Below are 16,020 nucleotides of genomic sequence, written 5' to 3'. Positions count from 1 at the left end.
TCGGGATGGGTGTATCGGAGATGGTGCGATTGGCACAGGACAGAGCAGAGTTGAGGGCTGTTGTACATAGGGTCGCTATGAGTCGCAAACGACTCGACGGCACATAACAACAACAACAACAACATATTCCAAGTAGTTGAATAGCTGGGTCATTGACTGTACATGGCCATTTATTCTAAGGAATATCTCTATGGTATTGTTGTTGATCTTATAGACTTTTCCATTAATTTGATGAAAGTTGAGCTGCGTGATAGAGTTTTGTTGTAGGTTCAAAGGGTGACTAAAAAGTGATATTCTTAGAGATTCCATAAATTCCTATCCTGTCCATTTTGTTATTGTTGTTGTTGTGTGCTATAGAGTTGGAACCAATCATAGCTGACCCTCTGGTAGATTTTCAGAGGCAGTTAATCACTCAGGAAGAGATTGCCCATCCTTCTCCAATAGAGCAGCTGGTGAATTTGAACTGCGTGTCTTCAGGATTGCCCCACAGCTTCTTGAGACGAGGCCACCATTTGTTTCCACTCTATACTGTGCTCCTTTTTTGAGTGGTTAGTGGTGACAGCTGGGCAACATGTATTTCTTTTTTAAAAAAAAAAATTATTATTCATTTCAATGAACATTTAAAGATATTTTGGATTTCCATTAATTCATTCATTGTTGCACTTTTTTCTCTACCCACCCCCCAACATGTATTTCTTTTTACCTCATTGTCATAGAGGGTGAGGTTCACACCTATGAAATATGTCTATCTCATTGACTCTCTACACTTCCAAGCTTGATGTTCTTCTCCAAGAACTAATGGCTCCCACTAACATGCCCAAAGTAGGTGAGCAAGAGTTTGCTATCCTTGTATGTAAGGACCAATTTGATTTTATAGTCTCCTGGATGAATCTGTTGAGGTTCACACAGTATAAGAGAAATTTTAATATTTCTCTGTTTATTGTGTGGGAACTCTGGAGGCCTTTAGGCTAAGGAGTTGTGCTTCCAACTCAAAGGAAGGAAGTTCAAATCCACCAGTTGTTCTATGGGAAAATTATGGGCAATTTCATCCCATGCAATATGTTGTTGTTGTTGTTGTTATGTGCTGTCCTATAGCAACCCTATGTACAACAGCCCTAAACTCTGCTCTGTCTTGTGCTAATCGCACTGTCTCTGACACACCCATCCTGATTACCCCAATCACTGAATCAGTCTACCTCATAGGGAGCCTTCCCCTTCTGCGCTGTCCCTCCACCCTACATGATGTCCCTGTCCAAGGACCTGTCCCTCCTTGCAATATGTCCAAAGTATGTTAGACGGAACCTCAGAATCCTTACATCCAAGGAGTAGCCCGGTTTAACCCTTTCCAGGATGAATCTGGGTTTTTTTCCTAGCAGTCCATGGTACCCTCAATACTCTTCTCCAGCACCAAAGCTCAAAGGCATCAATTCTCCTTCTGTCCTCCTTAGTCATTGTCCAACTCTGACGCATAACAAGTGATAGCAAAGACCATGGCCTGTATCAGACTCACCTTGGTCTCTAAAGAGACACCATTGATCTTCAGTACTTTGGAGAGGTTCCTAACAGCAGACTTTCCCACGGCAATACATCTTCTAATTTCCTGGCTGCTCGTGCCGAGAGTGTTGACTGTGGAGCCAAGCAAACTGAAGCTGTGAACAATCTCAATCTCTTCACCATCCACCCTGATGCTGTGGTGAGAATCTTTGTCTTCTTGACATTGAGCCTCAATCCATATTGGAGGCTGCAGTCCTTGACCCTCTGAAGCAAGCGTTTCAGGTTCTCCTCAGTTTCAGCAAGCAGGGTTGTATCATCTGCATATTGCAGATTGTTGCTAGATCTTCCACCAATCTTGACCCCACATTTCTCCTTATAGATCCCAGCCTCCCAGATAATCTGTTCTGCATACAGGTTGAAAAGGAATGGAGACAGGACATATGCCTGGTGTACGCCCTTCCCAATTTTGAACCATGCAGTGTTTCCTTGCTCTGTTCTGACGATTGCCTCTTGATCCAAGTATAGGTTTCTCATTAGCACAATCAAGTGTTCTGGGATTCCCCTTCTTCTCAGAGTCAGCCAGAGTTTGTTACGATCTACACAGTCAAATGCCTTTGCATAGTCAATGAAACAGAGATGTACATTCCTCTGGTACTCCCTGCTTTCAGCTAAGATCCATCTAACATTAGCTGCAATATCCCTAGTACCACGACCCCTTCTAAACCCAGCCTGGACTTCTGGCAGTTCTCTGCTGATGTGTTGTTCCAGTCGTTTTTGGATAATCTTCAGTAGAATCTTGCTTGCATGTGAAATTAATGATACTGTTCTGTAGTTTCCGCACTCTGTTAGGTCACCCTTCTTTGGAATGGGAACAAATATAGATCTCTTTCAGTCAGTTGGCCACCTTGGAAAACCCACTGGAGAGTCAGCTAAGAATTGGTTCCAACTCGTCAGCATATAACAATATGCTTATCTGGTTTCACATCTCCTTAGCCATGTTTCAAGATGTATATCACCGGATATGGATGTGATTAGAGGGTGAAGTCTATATGGGAACAAACAAAAATATGGTCTACACTTTCCATAGTGGGAGATAGGAGAGTAGAGGTGGAAGTAAACTTAGGTCCCTAGAGCATAGCAGCTTAGATATCTGCTTAGATGCCTGCCAATAAATACCATCTTCCATTTTCAAATGATCACTCTAGTTATACCACCCATGACTCTGTTCTTCTACCATTATGACTACTTACTGACAGTATAACAAAAGACCTGGTATTTATGAAACAGAGACTGTGCTGAGCGTGGAAGTAAGTGCTTTATACTCTGTGAGATAGGTATGAATATCTCAGTTTTACAGTTAAGAAAACTGAGACCCCAGACATTGCAGAACTTGTATTGGTTATTCAAATTGAATCTCAGAATTCTCTTGAGGGACGGAAAACAGATTTCTGAATCAAACACTTCTTCCAGAGTTTCTGATTCAGAAAGTCTAGGATGGTTCCAAAGATTTATACTTCTCATGTGATCCCAGGTACTTCTGCATCTCTAATGAGCACACTTTCAAAACTGCTGGTCTAAAGCAAACAGGTAAGGATGCCACAGGTGAGATTATAGCCTCTTCTATCTGATTTGAAAAGCTTTGCAGGTTGTTGTTGTTGTGTTTGTTTATTTTTTTTAACCAGTATGCTCAATGTTCTCATGATGTGTGCCCCAAACATGCTATAATCTATGCTTTAACTGGAAATATCTCTCTCCGGATACCTGTCCTTCAAGAATCCTCTCCTAGAACACTTTTCATTAGCCTTGGGTTAGCTTCTCCTTCTCAGCCTTTCAGAAATCTCTGTTTCTACTTCCACTTCCACACTCTTACCATCATTGTTTACTTTTTGGTCATTTACCCACCTGCAGTATGAACTACTTGAACAGTTCATTGTTAAAATTCTTACCTTGCATAAGGGAATTGGTTAGATTCCTGGCCAATGTACCTTCTGTATAGCCATCACACATCTGCCAGGGATGGTTTTGTGTGCTGTTTACAATACTGAGTGGTTTTATTAAAACTTCCAGACTAAGGTGGACTAGGAAGAAAGGACAGGTAATATAGTTCTGAAAATTATTCAATAAAAACTGTAGACTACAATAGTGTGCATCACAACTGATATTGGGGATGACTCAAATCGCACAGCATTTCATTCTGTTGTGCATTGAGTCCCCATGCGGGAAGAGTCAACTCATCAATTGGTGGTTATGAGATGCTATTGAGTCAACAACAGCTTATATTGGCTCCATGAACAATTAATCTGAAACTTGCCATATCCTGTGCTAATCTTATAATCTCTGATATATTATGGCCTGCTGTCACTATATTAGTCCATTTTGTGGAGGACCTTCCTCTCTTTCACTGACCTTTCCATTTCCGAAGCATTGTATACTTTTCTAAGGACAAGCTCCTCCTAATAATATACCCAAAATATGTTTCATGAAGAAGCATCACCATCCTTGTCTCCAAAGAGAACTCTGGCTTCTCTTCCTCCAAGACAAATTTGTTTGTTCTTGGCATTCCATAAAACATGCAGCCTTCTTTTCAAACAACACAGCTCAAAGGCATTGATTCTTCATTTGTCATTATTAGTTATTTTCCAAGAGGTTATTGAAAAGATCATTCCTTGAATTGGATGCACCTTAGTACTTAAACTATTTTCATTGCTCCTTAACATCTTAAAGAGACCCTTGACAGTAGGTTTACTCAATGTAATAAATGACTTTTGATCTCTTAACTGCTGATGCCATAGGTTTGGGGTGTTTTTCTTTATGTCATAGGTTTTGATTGTGAATCCAAGCAAGATGAAATAATTTGACAACTTCAATTATTTTCTCCACCTATGATGATGTTGTCTATTAACTCAGTGGTTCATCTTCTTGATGTTGAGATGTAAGCTGTATTTAAGGTATTAGTCTTTGATTTTATACAGCAAGTTTTTCAAGTCTTCTTCATTTTTGGCAAGCAAAGTTGTGCTGTCTGTAGAACGCAAGTACTTTATGAGTCTTCCTCCAATTCTGGTGCCACACTCTTCTTTGTAAAGTCCAGCCTCTCAAATGATTTATTCAGCATACAGACTGAATAGATAGGAGGAAGGATACAGCCTTACATGCTCTCTCTGCCCACCAAACTCTGAGACTCCATGATTTCCCCTTCCCACCCGAGTTCTCCTTGCCTACAACCCTCCCCCCCCTTAGACTTTATGCACATCATAAAGATCATTTTTAAGGTAATGATCTTGTGCAGTATTTGTCCTTATGAAGCTGAGTTCACTCAGAAAGGTCTCTGGACTTTCACATAATATTTTTCAAAATTGTTTCTAAATGTATGGTAGAATACCATCCTGTGAATGTACCACAATTTCTCAATCCATTCATTTGTTGATGAACATTTGGGCTGTTTCCATTTTCTTACTATTGAGAATAATGCTGCTGTGAATATTGTACAAAATGAGCAAAAGGCATGGAAAGACTTTTCACAGAGGAAGACATTTGAATGACCAACAGACACAAGAATAAATGCTCAAAATCACTGGCAGTAAGAGAGATGCAAATCAAAACCACAATGAGATACCATCTCACTACAGTAGTAGTGGCAACATTTACTCGGACAGCAAGCAATAAATGTTGGGAAGGATATATAGAATTTAGAATGCTCATACACTGTTAGTGAGATTGTAAAATGGTACAACCACTCTGGAAGGCAGTTTGACATTTACTCAAAGAGCAAAAAAAAAAAATTCCTTATAACCCAATTATTCCACTGCTAGGAATATGATGATGTTGTTGTTGTTGTTGTTGTTAGGTGCTATCGAGTCAGACATGACTCTTAGCTACCCTATTAACAAAAGATCTGAACCAGCTGTCTCTCGCCCTCCCCGGAGCTGGCGCGGAGGAGCTTTACCACTAAGAAAATGGGAGAAAATTCTCAGCGAGTTGAGAGCAACAGCACCTGAGTCCTCCCCATGAATCCAGGACCTCCTCCACCTGCCCAGCCTGCCCTGCACCTGCCCCTGGTTGAAGTCCCAGGGTCACTCAGCCTCGGAACCCGCTGGGTTTGCCCTGGGCAGAGCCATTTCTTCCTGTTTTTACAATGTACGTTTCCAGACGGAAAAAAAAATATGTAAAAGAAGCAGTTGCTGAATTAATCGTTTGTTTGACTGTCATATTCGTGTTTTCTATATGTTTTGGCAAAAGTAAAGGTTTTTAACATTCTTTGAAATTCCATTTGAAGTCAAACTATTTCAAGGTACAGATCTCTCTGATGGAAGTTCCTTCTCTCTTCGGCAACTGCACTTGCTTTAAATGCATCGACTGTCAGCTGGATTTTACAGCACACACGATTACAGACTTTGTTTTATCGAGGCCTTAAATATTAGGGTATTTTGCTCACCAGATGGGAGACGCATTAGGCACTGTGTTTGACATGTATGCCTAAGAAAGAACTCCCTGATGGATCTTGGCTTTGATATTTACAGGACCTGTCTTACTTTTAGCGTTAGTGATGTTTGGTCTGTCTACTTTTGAGGAATCTGTAAGCAATTACTCTGAGTGAGTAGTTTTCACAAATGAGATAGATGAGTTTAAGACGCAGAAAGTGCATAATTTGAGACCAGCCAAAAGCTGAAGAAAAGTATGCTTCACCCCAGTCTGTATTTTGATGCTGAAGAAATCCAGGCAATGAGACAGAAATCTCATACAAGCCATTCGCATCTCTTTAGAGCTATTAGAAGTGCAGTGAAGGCGATGCTGTTCAATCCCACCTACTACCTACCTCCACCCAAGCATGTCGATTTTGCTGCCAAGTGGAATGAAATTTATGGCAACAATCTGCCTCCACAAGCATTATACCCAGAAGACAAAGTTGCCTTTGAATTTGCCTTGGAATATATGGACAGATGGTTGGCTACAAAGACTGGTTGGTAGAGCATGCACCAGGGGATGAAGTTCCAATTGGCCATTCTTTAACAGGCTTTGCCACTGCCTTTGACTTTTTATATAACTTATGAGATAAAAATACTTTATATAACTTATGAGACAAAAATACTTGGAAAAAATATGGGTTATTAATGAGGAAATGTATTAGTATTCCAAGGTCCGCTCATGGGGCAAACAACTTCTTCATAACCACCAAGTTACTAATATGATAGCATTACTCACTTGGGCCCTGGTAACTGGGGCAGATGAGGGATCCAAAACAAATTTATGGAAACAAGTTGTAATAGATGTAATGGAGAAGACAATGTTCCTATTAAATCATGTTGTCGATGAGTCTCTGGATGAAGGCATGGCCTATGGCAGCTACACGTCAAAGTCAGTCACACAGTATATTTTTCTTGCCCAGTGCCATTTTAATATCAACAACTTGGATAATAACTAAAAATGCACTTTTAGTTCTATTACTCCACCCTTTTTCCAGGCTTCCAGAGAACTCTAGGTATAGCAGATTCTAATTGATTTTATAGTTCAGAAAGCCAGTTGGTTTTTTTTAGATAAGTTCATCTTAAAGAACTGACTAGCTCAGTAGATTCAAAAGCACTAACCTAAAGATGGACCGATGGTCCCCTCCACAGCCCGTCTTCATACTGAGTACATTTGGTATGACCCCCAGCTAACACCACAGTCCCCTGCTGAATGTGGTACTGCAAAAATGCACACATTACCCAGCTGGGGCGTTGTTACTTAGGGGACTGGGTTGCCAAATACACAGACCAATACCTTTGTCTCTTTTAAATCTGGAAAGCTAGGAGGGCGCACCTTATACGACATCACTCATTTCCAGCTGTACTCCTGGATTGATAACCCCAGACCTGAGCATCCAGAACTCCTTTACCTTTGCCCCAAATGGGCAGGTGTTTGTTTCTGGAGCTCTCTGTGGACCTAAGTTGAGTCACCTGAACAATGTGTTGGTGTTTGCTCCTTTGCCCTCAAGCCAATGTAACAAACCTTGGGAAGGGCAGCTTGGAGAATGCACACAGTGGCTCAGGTGGACGGGGGAAGAGGTCAAGGATGCTGCTGGGGAAATCGTCAGTGCCTCCCAGCATGGGGAGATAATGATTGTGAGTGGGGAAGCAGTGTCTGCTTACTCTTCAGCAATGAAACTGAAAAGTGTGTATCGTGCTTTGCTTCTCCTAAATGCCCAAACTTTGCTAGTTGTTGATCACATTGAGAAGCAAGAAGACTCCCCCATAAATTCTGTCAGTGCCTTTTTTATAATTTTGAATTGATTTTATTTTTTATTTTTTTTTTTTTCAATTGATTTTAAATACATCCCATACAGATTTACGAACAGGTATAATGGCACCATGATGGATGTGTGGGATGCATACTACAAAATGTTTTGGTTTGATCACCGAGGCCATAGCCCCATGGCGAACATCCAGGAAGCCGAACAGGCTGCTGAATTTAAGAAATGGTGTACCAGTTTGTTAATGTCACCTTTCCAATGGCATCTGAGACTGTGAGGATTGCATAAATATTTTATGAACCATGCATCAATGTTTCCAACTGCAGATTTCTTGACAATTCCAAGTCTGGACTTCAGATCTCTCTCAACGTCAACAGTACTGAGCATATTGTTTCTATTGTAACTGACTACCATAACCTGAAGATCAGGTTCAGTTATGTGGGATTTGGTGGCTCTGCCCATGTGGCTGATGGTTTGGCACACAGGCAGTTGTAAAGCCCATAAGACATGATAGAGTTATTTTCCCCTTTGGATTAAAGTTAAATATAGTGGTTGGATTGATTAAAAAAAAAAGATCTGAACCTAGTCCTGTCCTGCACTGTCCTCACACTTTGTGATACACAAGAGCCCATTGCAGTAGTCACCTTGTCAATCCACCTGGTTGAGGGTCTTCTTCTCCTTTGCTGATCTTCCACCTTTCCCAACATCATGTTCCTCTCCAAGGAATAGAACCTTCTAGCAATATGTCCAAGGTATGCGAGGCAAAGCCTCATCATTCTTGCCTCCAAAGAGCACTTTGGCTGCACCCTTTCCAAGATATATCTATTTGTTTTCCTAGCAGTCTATAGGATGTTCAGTGCTCTTCTCCAACACCGCAGCTCAAAAGCATCAATTATTTTTCTGTCATCCTTATTCATTTTTTCAGGTCTCAGATGCATAGCTGGTAATTACAAAGGCCATGGCCTGAATCAGACACACCTTAGTCTTGAAATAGACATCACTACTCCTCAATAAACTGGAAAAGTCCCTAACTGTAGATTTCCCCAGTGAAATGTGTCTCCTTACTTCCTGCCTGCTCATACTAAAGGTGTTTATTGTGGATCCAAGTAAGCTGAAGCTCTTGACAGTTTAAATCTCCTCTCCATCCATCATGACACTGCCTATTGGTCCCATGGTAAGAATCTTTGTTTTCTTGTTATTGAGACACAATCCATACTGAAGTCTTTGTTCCTTGATTTTCTGCAACAAGTGCTTCAAATCCTCCTTGCTTTCAGCAAGTAAGGTTTGTCATCTGCATAACGCAGGTTATTAATGAGTCTCCGTCCAATCCTGGTACCACATTCCTCTTCATAGAGTCCAACTTTTTGGATAACTTGCTCAGCATATAGATTGAATAAGTATGGAGATAGGATACAACCCTGATTCTCCCTTCCCAATTCCAAAGCATGCAATGCTCCCATGCTTCATTTGCACTACAACCTCCTGCTCTTCTGTTCCTCCAAGTATAGGTTCCTCATGAGCACAATCAAATGCTCTGCGATTCTCATTCTTCTCAATGTCAGCCACAACTTGTCATGATCCACACCTTTGCATAGTCAATAAAATACAAATAGACATTCTTTTGGTATTTGTTATGTTCAGCCAGGATCATCTAAAATCAGCACTGATATCCCTGGTGTCATGGCCTCTTCAAAGTCCCGCTTGAATTTCCAGCAAGGAAATATATTGAATTACCCAGAAAGCATCAAAAGAAGATGGAGGATATACACAGAGTCACTGTACCAGAAAGAATTGATTGACACAGAAAAATTTCAGCAAGTACCTTATGAGCAGGAGCCAATGGTTATGAAAGAGGAAATGGAAACTAGGAATATACCCTGAGGAAAATTGAACTGAGACCATTCTCAATTGTAAACCATGCAGTATTCCCTGTCTCTCTTTGGAAAATAGCTTTTTGGTTTAAGTATAGGGTTTCTCATGAGCACAGATAAGCATTTGAGATGCCTATTCTCAATGTTAGCCATAATTTGTTACGATACATACAGTGAAATTTTTCCGCATAGTCAATAAAATACAAGTAAACATCCTTCTGGAATCTCTGCTCTCAGCTAAGGTCCATCTGACATCAGCAATGATATCTCTTGTTATCTTCTAAATCCAGGTTGAGTTTTTGGTTGTTCTCTGTCGATGTTCCAGCCATTTTCTAAGTGATCTTCAGCAAGATTTAACTTGTATGTGATATTAGTGATATTGTTAATAATTTCCACATTCTGTTGGGTCACGTTTTGGGAGAACGGAGACAAATATGAATCCTTTACAGTTAGTTGACCAGTTAACTGTTTTCCAAAATTCTTGATATATATTGGTGAGCACTGTTTGATGAAATATGTCACTTGGAATGCCATCAATTCTTGGAGCCTTATTTTTTGCCAGTGCCTTCAGTGCAGCTTGAACTTCCTCCTTCATCACTTGATCATGTGATACCTCTTTAAATGGTTCTGTTTCAGCCAATTATTCCTGGCACAGTGACTGTCCATTCCATTGATATTCTTTGATGGCTCCTGGATCATTCAAGATTATGGTCATAACATCATTCAGTTTTACAACTTGAGGCTTGAATTTGCTCTTTAGTTCTTTCAACTTGAGAAATGTAGTGAAAATTATCCCCTTTTTATTTTCTAACTTTGTACATTTAATTATAATACTTTGTTTAGTCTTCTTGTAAGCATCCAATACACTTGATTAAGTGGATGAACAGCTAGCAAATGACTGTGCTTATAAAGAGCTCAACTGTAAGGGATCTCCTTCGTTGTGCACTTCCTTGCAGCTAATGTAAAAGAAACTGATTTCAGAAAAATGCTAAAGTATGTAGTGTATGTAAAACCTCCTCCTTGCTCAATTCCCCTTGTTAGTTGAGATGGACTGGTTCAGTCTGGCTTAAATACTTGCCTTCTGCCAGTTGCCAGACTTGCTGGCAGTACCTGTCCACCATTATTCCTCCAATGTCCTCCTTTTAGAGTCCAGTAGTGCAGCAAGGAGATGACTGATAGTCACAACCTCTCTATCTGACCTCCATTTTGGCATCTCCCAACTTCCATGAAACATAACAGCAGCACCTACTATGAATTGGCATGCTATTCAACATGGAGACCTTTGCAAAGAGAGAGTATGCATGTGAAATATGCATACTCATACCTATGGAAAGAGTAGGATGCAGGCCAGCGGCTGAGTATGGCACAGGAAATGGAAATGCCATTTTGAGGTGGGGATGGTAAGTTCCAGCAGAACAAAAATTGGTGAAACCATAAACATTCAGACAGCTTCCTACCTCAGATTTGCTCTGAATTTCTGGACATGGAGAGTCAGGAATAAAACTACCCCTCCCCCAGAAAGAGGAAATTTACATTTAAAGTGTGGGGATGAAAGGCTAGTTCTGAGCTCCCTGGTCATTATGCAATCACTCCATACTGTGGAAACTGCTGTCTGCAGTAATTTAGAGCACTTCAGTATTTAGATGTTGCTGTGTAATTTATCCCAATGTTTCCCATTCATCAATGTCTTGTATTTGTTTATATTACCATGGGGAAAAGAAAAACATGGGATGAAAATGAGCTCTCCTTCTTTCATTACAGGCAAATTACTACACAGTTAGGACTCTTGGGGGCCTTCAAGAGAAGAAACATTTTGCTTCAATTAGATATAAATAATGAACAATAATTAGAAAAATTCTCTGTTGAATGTGTTGTTTTATGTTTCCTTTTATCTGCAATACACTAAAATCAACTCTGAGCTCAATGTGTTAGCTGGTTGCAAGGACTGAATGAGCACTGTGGAACGAGTCACCTGATCAGGAGATCTCTGTGGTCTGACTATTCTCCCTTCCTAAGGGGCTTTGGATTGGTGAAGAATTTTCTTAGGGGAACTCTCCCTCCAGTGTGTACCTGACAGATGCCTTTTCTCCACTAGCAGCAGAGCTCATAAACTGAAGGCTTTCAGGAGTGCTTTTCTTTATTTTCTTGCTGACCTGTGAAAAATCTTTTAAGTTTTTGTCAATATTAAAAAATCAGGAGCTTTAATGTAAGAATTCAAGTTCCTTTATTTTCTGGGTTGGGGGTGGTGGTGCGGGGGACTGGAAAGGCAAGCACTGCCTTACTCTCCAGGACCTCTGCTAGCTTGAAAAGAGACCTGGTCATTGAATGTCTGTCTCACACTACCCATTGGGACCCAAGTGCTACATTATACATTCTGCCAACATGTTTCTAATTCCTGCCTAACCTCTGCTCCAGTCATTCAATGGATGGCCTCTGATTGTTGTCTTGGGTATTTAATGTTGTGATATAACCCTGGGGCCCTTATTTGTCTGTTTCTTTAGCTCAACTGTAACCTCTCTGCAGACAGAAACAGCTCATTCAGCTCCCTATCCCCTAAGCTCAGCACAAGACTTGGCTTCATTGACTGAATCTGTGATAAGGACATATTCCTATGCTAAAGTGAGGCCATCCTAAAGCCTGCTTGGGGTTGTTGAAATAATGCTGCTGGGATTTGTGAACAAAGGTGGATGGTGAGCTAGGCAGGACAGTATTACAGGAGGGCCATCTGCAGTGTGGGTGTGTGGCAGGCACCAAAACTACTATCTTTCTACCTTTCAGGACATTCCAGGACCTATCCAAACAAGTGGAGATCTCCTATGGCACTGTCCAGGATTCTGCGGTGTATGAGTATTTCAGAGCCAAGGGCACCAACCCTCTGGAGCAGGACAGCACATTTGCAGAGCTCTGGCGGACCATCAGCAAGAACGGTGGGGCGGACAACTGCGTGTCCAGTCCTTCAGAAGGCATCAGGAAGGTAGGGGGGCCAGCAATTGTGTGTCTAGGCCTTCAGAGGGCATCAAGAGGGTTGATGGAACAGATGCAGTACTGGACGAGGAACAGCAGAACAAATGTCTTGAAGGTAGGTATCATGATCCCAGGCCACAGAGCTAACTGCTCATGAACTGTCCAGATTGTGTGCAAATAGTGACCTGCCTCTCTCAGCAGATGAAGATGGATAGGAAAGGAGGGAAGAAGAGCCACTTGAGAAAGGTTTGAGACAGGAGACTAGGTTAGAAAAGGTTACACACAGGTAGCAGGTAACATTGGAAATTGTTCCAGCAGTCTCCAGGGCACATCACTGATGGAGGTAGTGCTGTAGAGAAGAGATAGTGGTCAAGACACAGGCTAGACACTGTGCTGTGGACAACTAGGGACAGGCAGGGTGAATATAGGTCAGGTTCAGGGAGAGGAAGGTGGGTTAAGGGTGCAATATTATTACTCTTTCTTTGGCTAGTTCCACCACAATAACAGAAATGAGCATTATTATCCCATTTTTGCAGATAGAGATCAAAGGACCACTTGATATTAGGCTCCAATTAGATGGACTCCCTGATTGCCAGAATGATGTGCTTGGAAGTCCTTTGTGATCAATGAGAAGGAAAGTGGTGGGGTCATCAGATGCTCTTTTTTTTCTTTCTATCCAGTGAGCCCAGTGAGTTAGCCACTGTCTGTGAGGCAGGAAAGCTGGTTAGACCTGTGTTTCACTTCTCAGAGCTGGCTGGTGCTTCATCCTACCTCTCACCTGATCCCAGTCCACCAGTTCTAATTATAGAGCTTTCACATAGACATACACACTCTCACTTACACTCACACCTATTTGTACACTTATAGTCACATATGTTGTTGTTGTTGTTGTTGTTCACCGTCAAGTCAGAACCAACACATATCTGACCCTCTGCTGCATTTTCAGAGGCAGTTAGTTAATCACACAGGAGGAGATTGCCCATCTGCATGCCTTCAAAATTATAGTACCGCTTCATAGGCTACCAGAACTCCCTCAGACATGGAATTCAACCATTCACCAATAATCACTCATATACTTCACATACAGCATCACACACATACTTGCACAACATTCACTTACATACCCTGACATCTTAACACATGCTCATCTGTACATTCACACAGGCTCATTCTCACACTCATTTGTACATAACACACTCTATATGCTTACACATACACAGTCACATAAAACTTTATGTTCCTTTGTTCAGCCACGTGATAATTACCTAACCTTACTACAGAAGGGCAGTTCAGAAAAGGCCTTAGGGCCACCAAGGCCCGTGTCCCTGTTCTTCATGGTGAGGGGGATCTTCCACAATCTGGAAAATATCTCCAAGAAAAGAGTCTTAAGAACTCAGGGAAAGAGGCAAGGGCCTGAGTCTAGCTTCTAGAGGACCTGAGGGCCTGTCCAGTGAAGGATGTAGTGCCGGCTACAATGTCCATCCCACAGGAAGCATCGTCTGAGGGTTCTTTTTTGCAAAACATTTGGTTGGGCAATTTCACCTCATGTGACCTCCTAGTACTGCAGAATTTGTGCTCTGGGTCTTGATACATTGGGGTATGAATCTTGGTGGTGAGACTCACCAACTGTGTAAATGTGAGAGATTCTCTTCCTGGAACCTCTTGGAATGGAGAGAGGCCAAACAACGTTATGTTCAGGGATCTCTTTAGTCACTTAAAATGTTTTACAATATATGCTATGCAAGATTTTTCATGTTCAAAGTTAACAAGGCAGTACTTAAGCAAGAGCAGTAGAATGTAATTGTGCTATCAATAATCCTCCTACAACAATGAATGAATGGAAACCCAAAATCTCTGTAAATGTTTATGAAAATTAATAAAATATCATTATAGAAAAAAAAATAATCCTCCTAAAATTTTTCAGTATTAACCAATTCTCTTTGGTACAGGGACTCTGTTTATTCCTTCCATTTTTTTTAATTGGTTTGCTTACAAAGTTCACATTGTGTTTCACAGTATTCCTCATTCATATTGTGTTTCATACACTCATTCTCAAGGTCCAATAATAATTAATTTTATAAAACATAGTACATGAGAACGAGAAGGATTCTATTTTCTTTTGATGATTCCTGGGTCATTAAAGATTTTTTCCATTAGCATCTCTTAGATGGAGGTTTGAATTTGTTTTTCAGTTCTTTCAACTATAAATATATCATGCAAGTTCTTCCCTTTGTACTGTTCAAATTCAGCTCTTTGCACGTGTCTCTTATATTTTTCTTTGTCTTCTCGAGCTGCTACTTTTTGTTGTTGTTGTTTTAATTTTTATTTTATATTGGTTTGCTAACAAAGTTAGTGTACATTGTACTTCACACTATCCTTCATTTATATTGTGTTTCATATAGTCATTCCAGTTTGCATACAATAATTTTTTTGCTATATGTTTCATTCATGTACATTGGTAGGGTTTTTGTGGGGGTTTTTTGCACCCTCTTCCTTCAACCACCAATCTTTTTTTTTTTTTTTATACAGCAACCACCAATCTTTGACACTGTGATCTACTTCCTTTCCCACCCAAAGCCCTTCTGCTCACTCTTCCCTTTTTGGATAGCCATATGTATTCTACTGGTTATCCTTCTGTTTTTACAGTACTTGTCTTCTATTGTATTAGGGTTTTTTTAATGTTTTAATTTTAATGAATGTTTACAGAGACTTTGGATTTCCATTCATTCATTGTTGCATTTTTCTCCCTCCCCACTGCTCCTCACTCAACTCACTCTACTTTTTGAAAAGTAAAAGAAAAATTCTTTCATTGTTATACAATCCCTCACCCCAAGTCCACTCCATTATACAGTCTTCATTCTGACTCCAGTCATGATAATAATACCTAATCATATAATTCTTTTAAACAGTTCTTTCCCTCATCAGTTTTAATGCAGTATACATTATTTATCCCATCTTGCTCAGACTCACTTCAAGCCTGATGTCAGTCCTCTTTTACAACAGTGGCACTATGCAATATTTGTCCTTTTCTGACTGAGATATTTCACTCAACATAATGTCCTCCAGGGTCATCCATTTCGTATAATATTGCATGCGTTCTTTGTTTTTCAAAGCAGCATAGTATTCCATTGTGTGACTATACCAGAACTTCTCTATCCATTTGTTTGTTGAAGGCACGTAGGTTGTGTCCAACTCTTTGCTGTTGTGAACAAAGCCACAATAAACATATGTGTGCTTATGTCTGCTTGGTTGGCAGTTGTGGTTTCGTTAGGATATATTGCCAGTAGTGAAATTGCTGGGTCAAATGGTCTTTCTATTTGCAACTATTTGAGAAGGTGCCATGCTGCCTTCCATCGTGGTTGCATGATTCTACACTCCCACCAACAGTGAATAAGGGGGGTTCCAGCTTCTCCACAACCTCACCAGCATTTGATGTTTGCTGTTCTGTTAAATTTTTTTTCTATA

General features: G+C 40.6%; 1 protein-coding gene and 1 pseudogene across 1 annotated transcript in view; both read left to right on the top strand.

Moving 5' to 3' along the window:
- The window catches only part of GRID1 (glutamate receptor, ionotropic, delta 1), a 1,297,277-nt gene that overhangs the window by 1,157,626 nt on the left and 123,631 nt on the right, over window positions 1–16,020 (top strand). Inside the window, exon 13 of the mRNA XM_006901020.1 lies at window positions 12,370–12,565. Coding sequence (XP_006901082.1) covers window positions 12,370–12,565 — 196 coding nt within the window. The remainder of the gene's footprint in view (window positions 1–12,369; window positions 12,566–16,020) is intronic.
- On the top strand, window positions 5,987–12,179 carry LOC102863479 (annotated as a pseudogene).

Source organism: Elephantulus edwardii, unplaced genomic scaffold (assembly GCF_000299155.1).
Source record: "Elephantulus edwardii isolate Elephantulus edwardi_28Jun2011 unplaced genomic scaffold, EleEdw1.0 scaffold00305, whole genome shotgun sequence".
In the NCBI taxonomy this organism is placed as follows: domain Eukaryota; kingdom Metazoa; phylum Chordata; class Mammalia; order Macroscelidea; family Macroscelididae; genus Elephantulus; species Elephantulus edwardii.
This window is presented reverse-complemented; position numbering and strand designations above follow the sequence as displayed.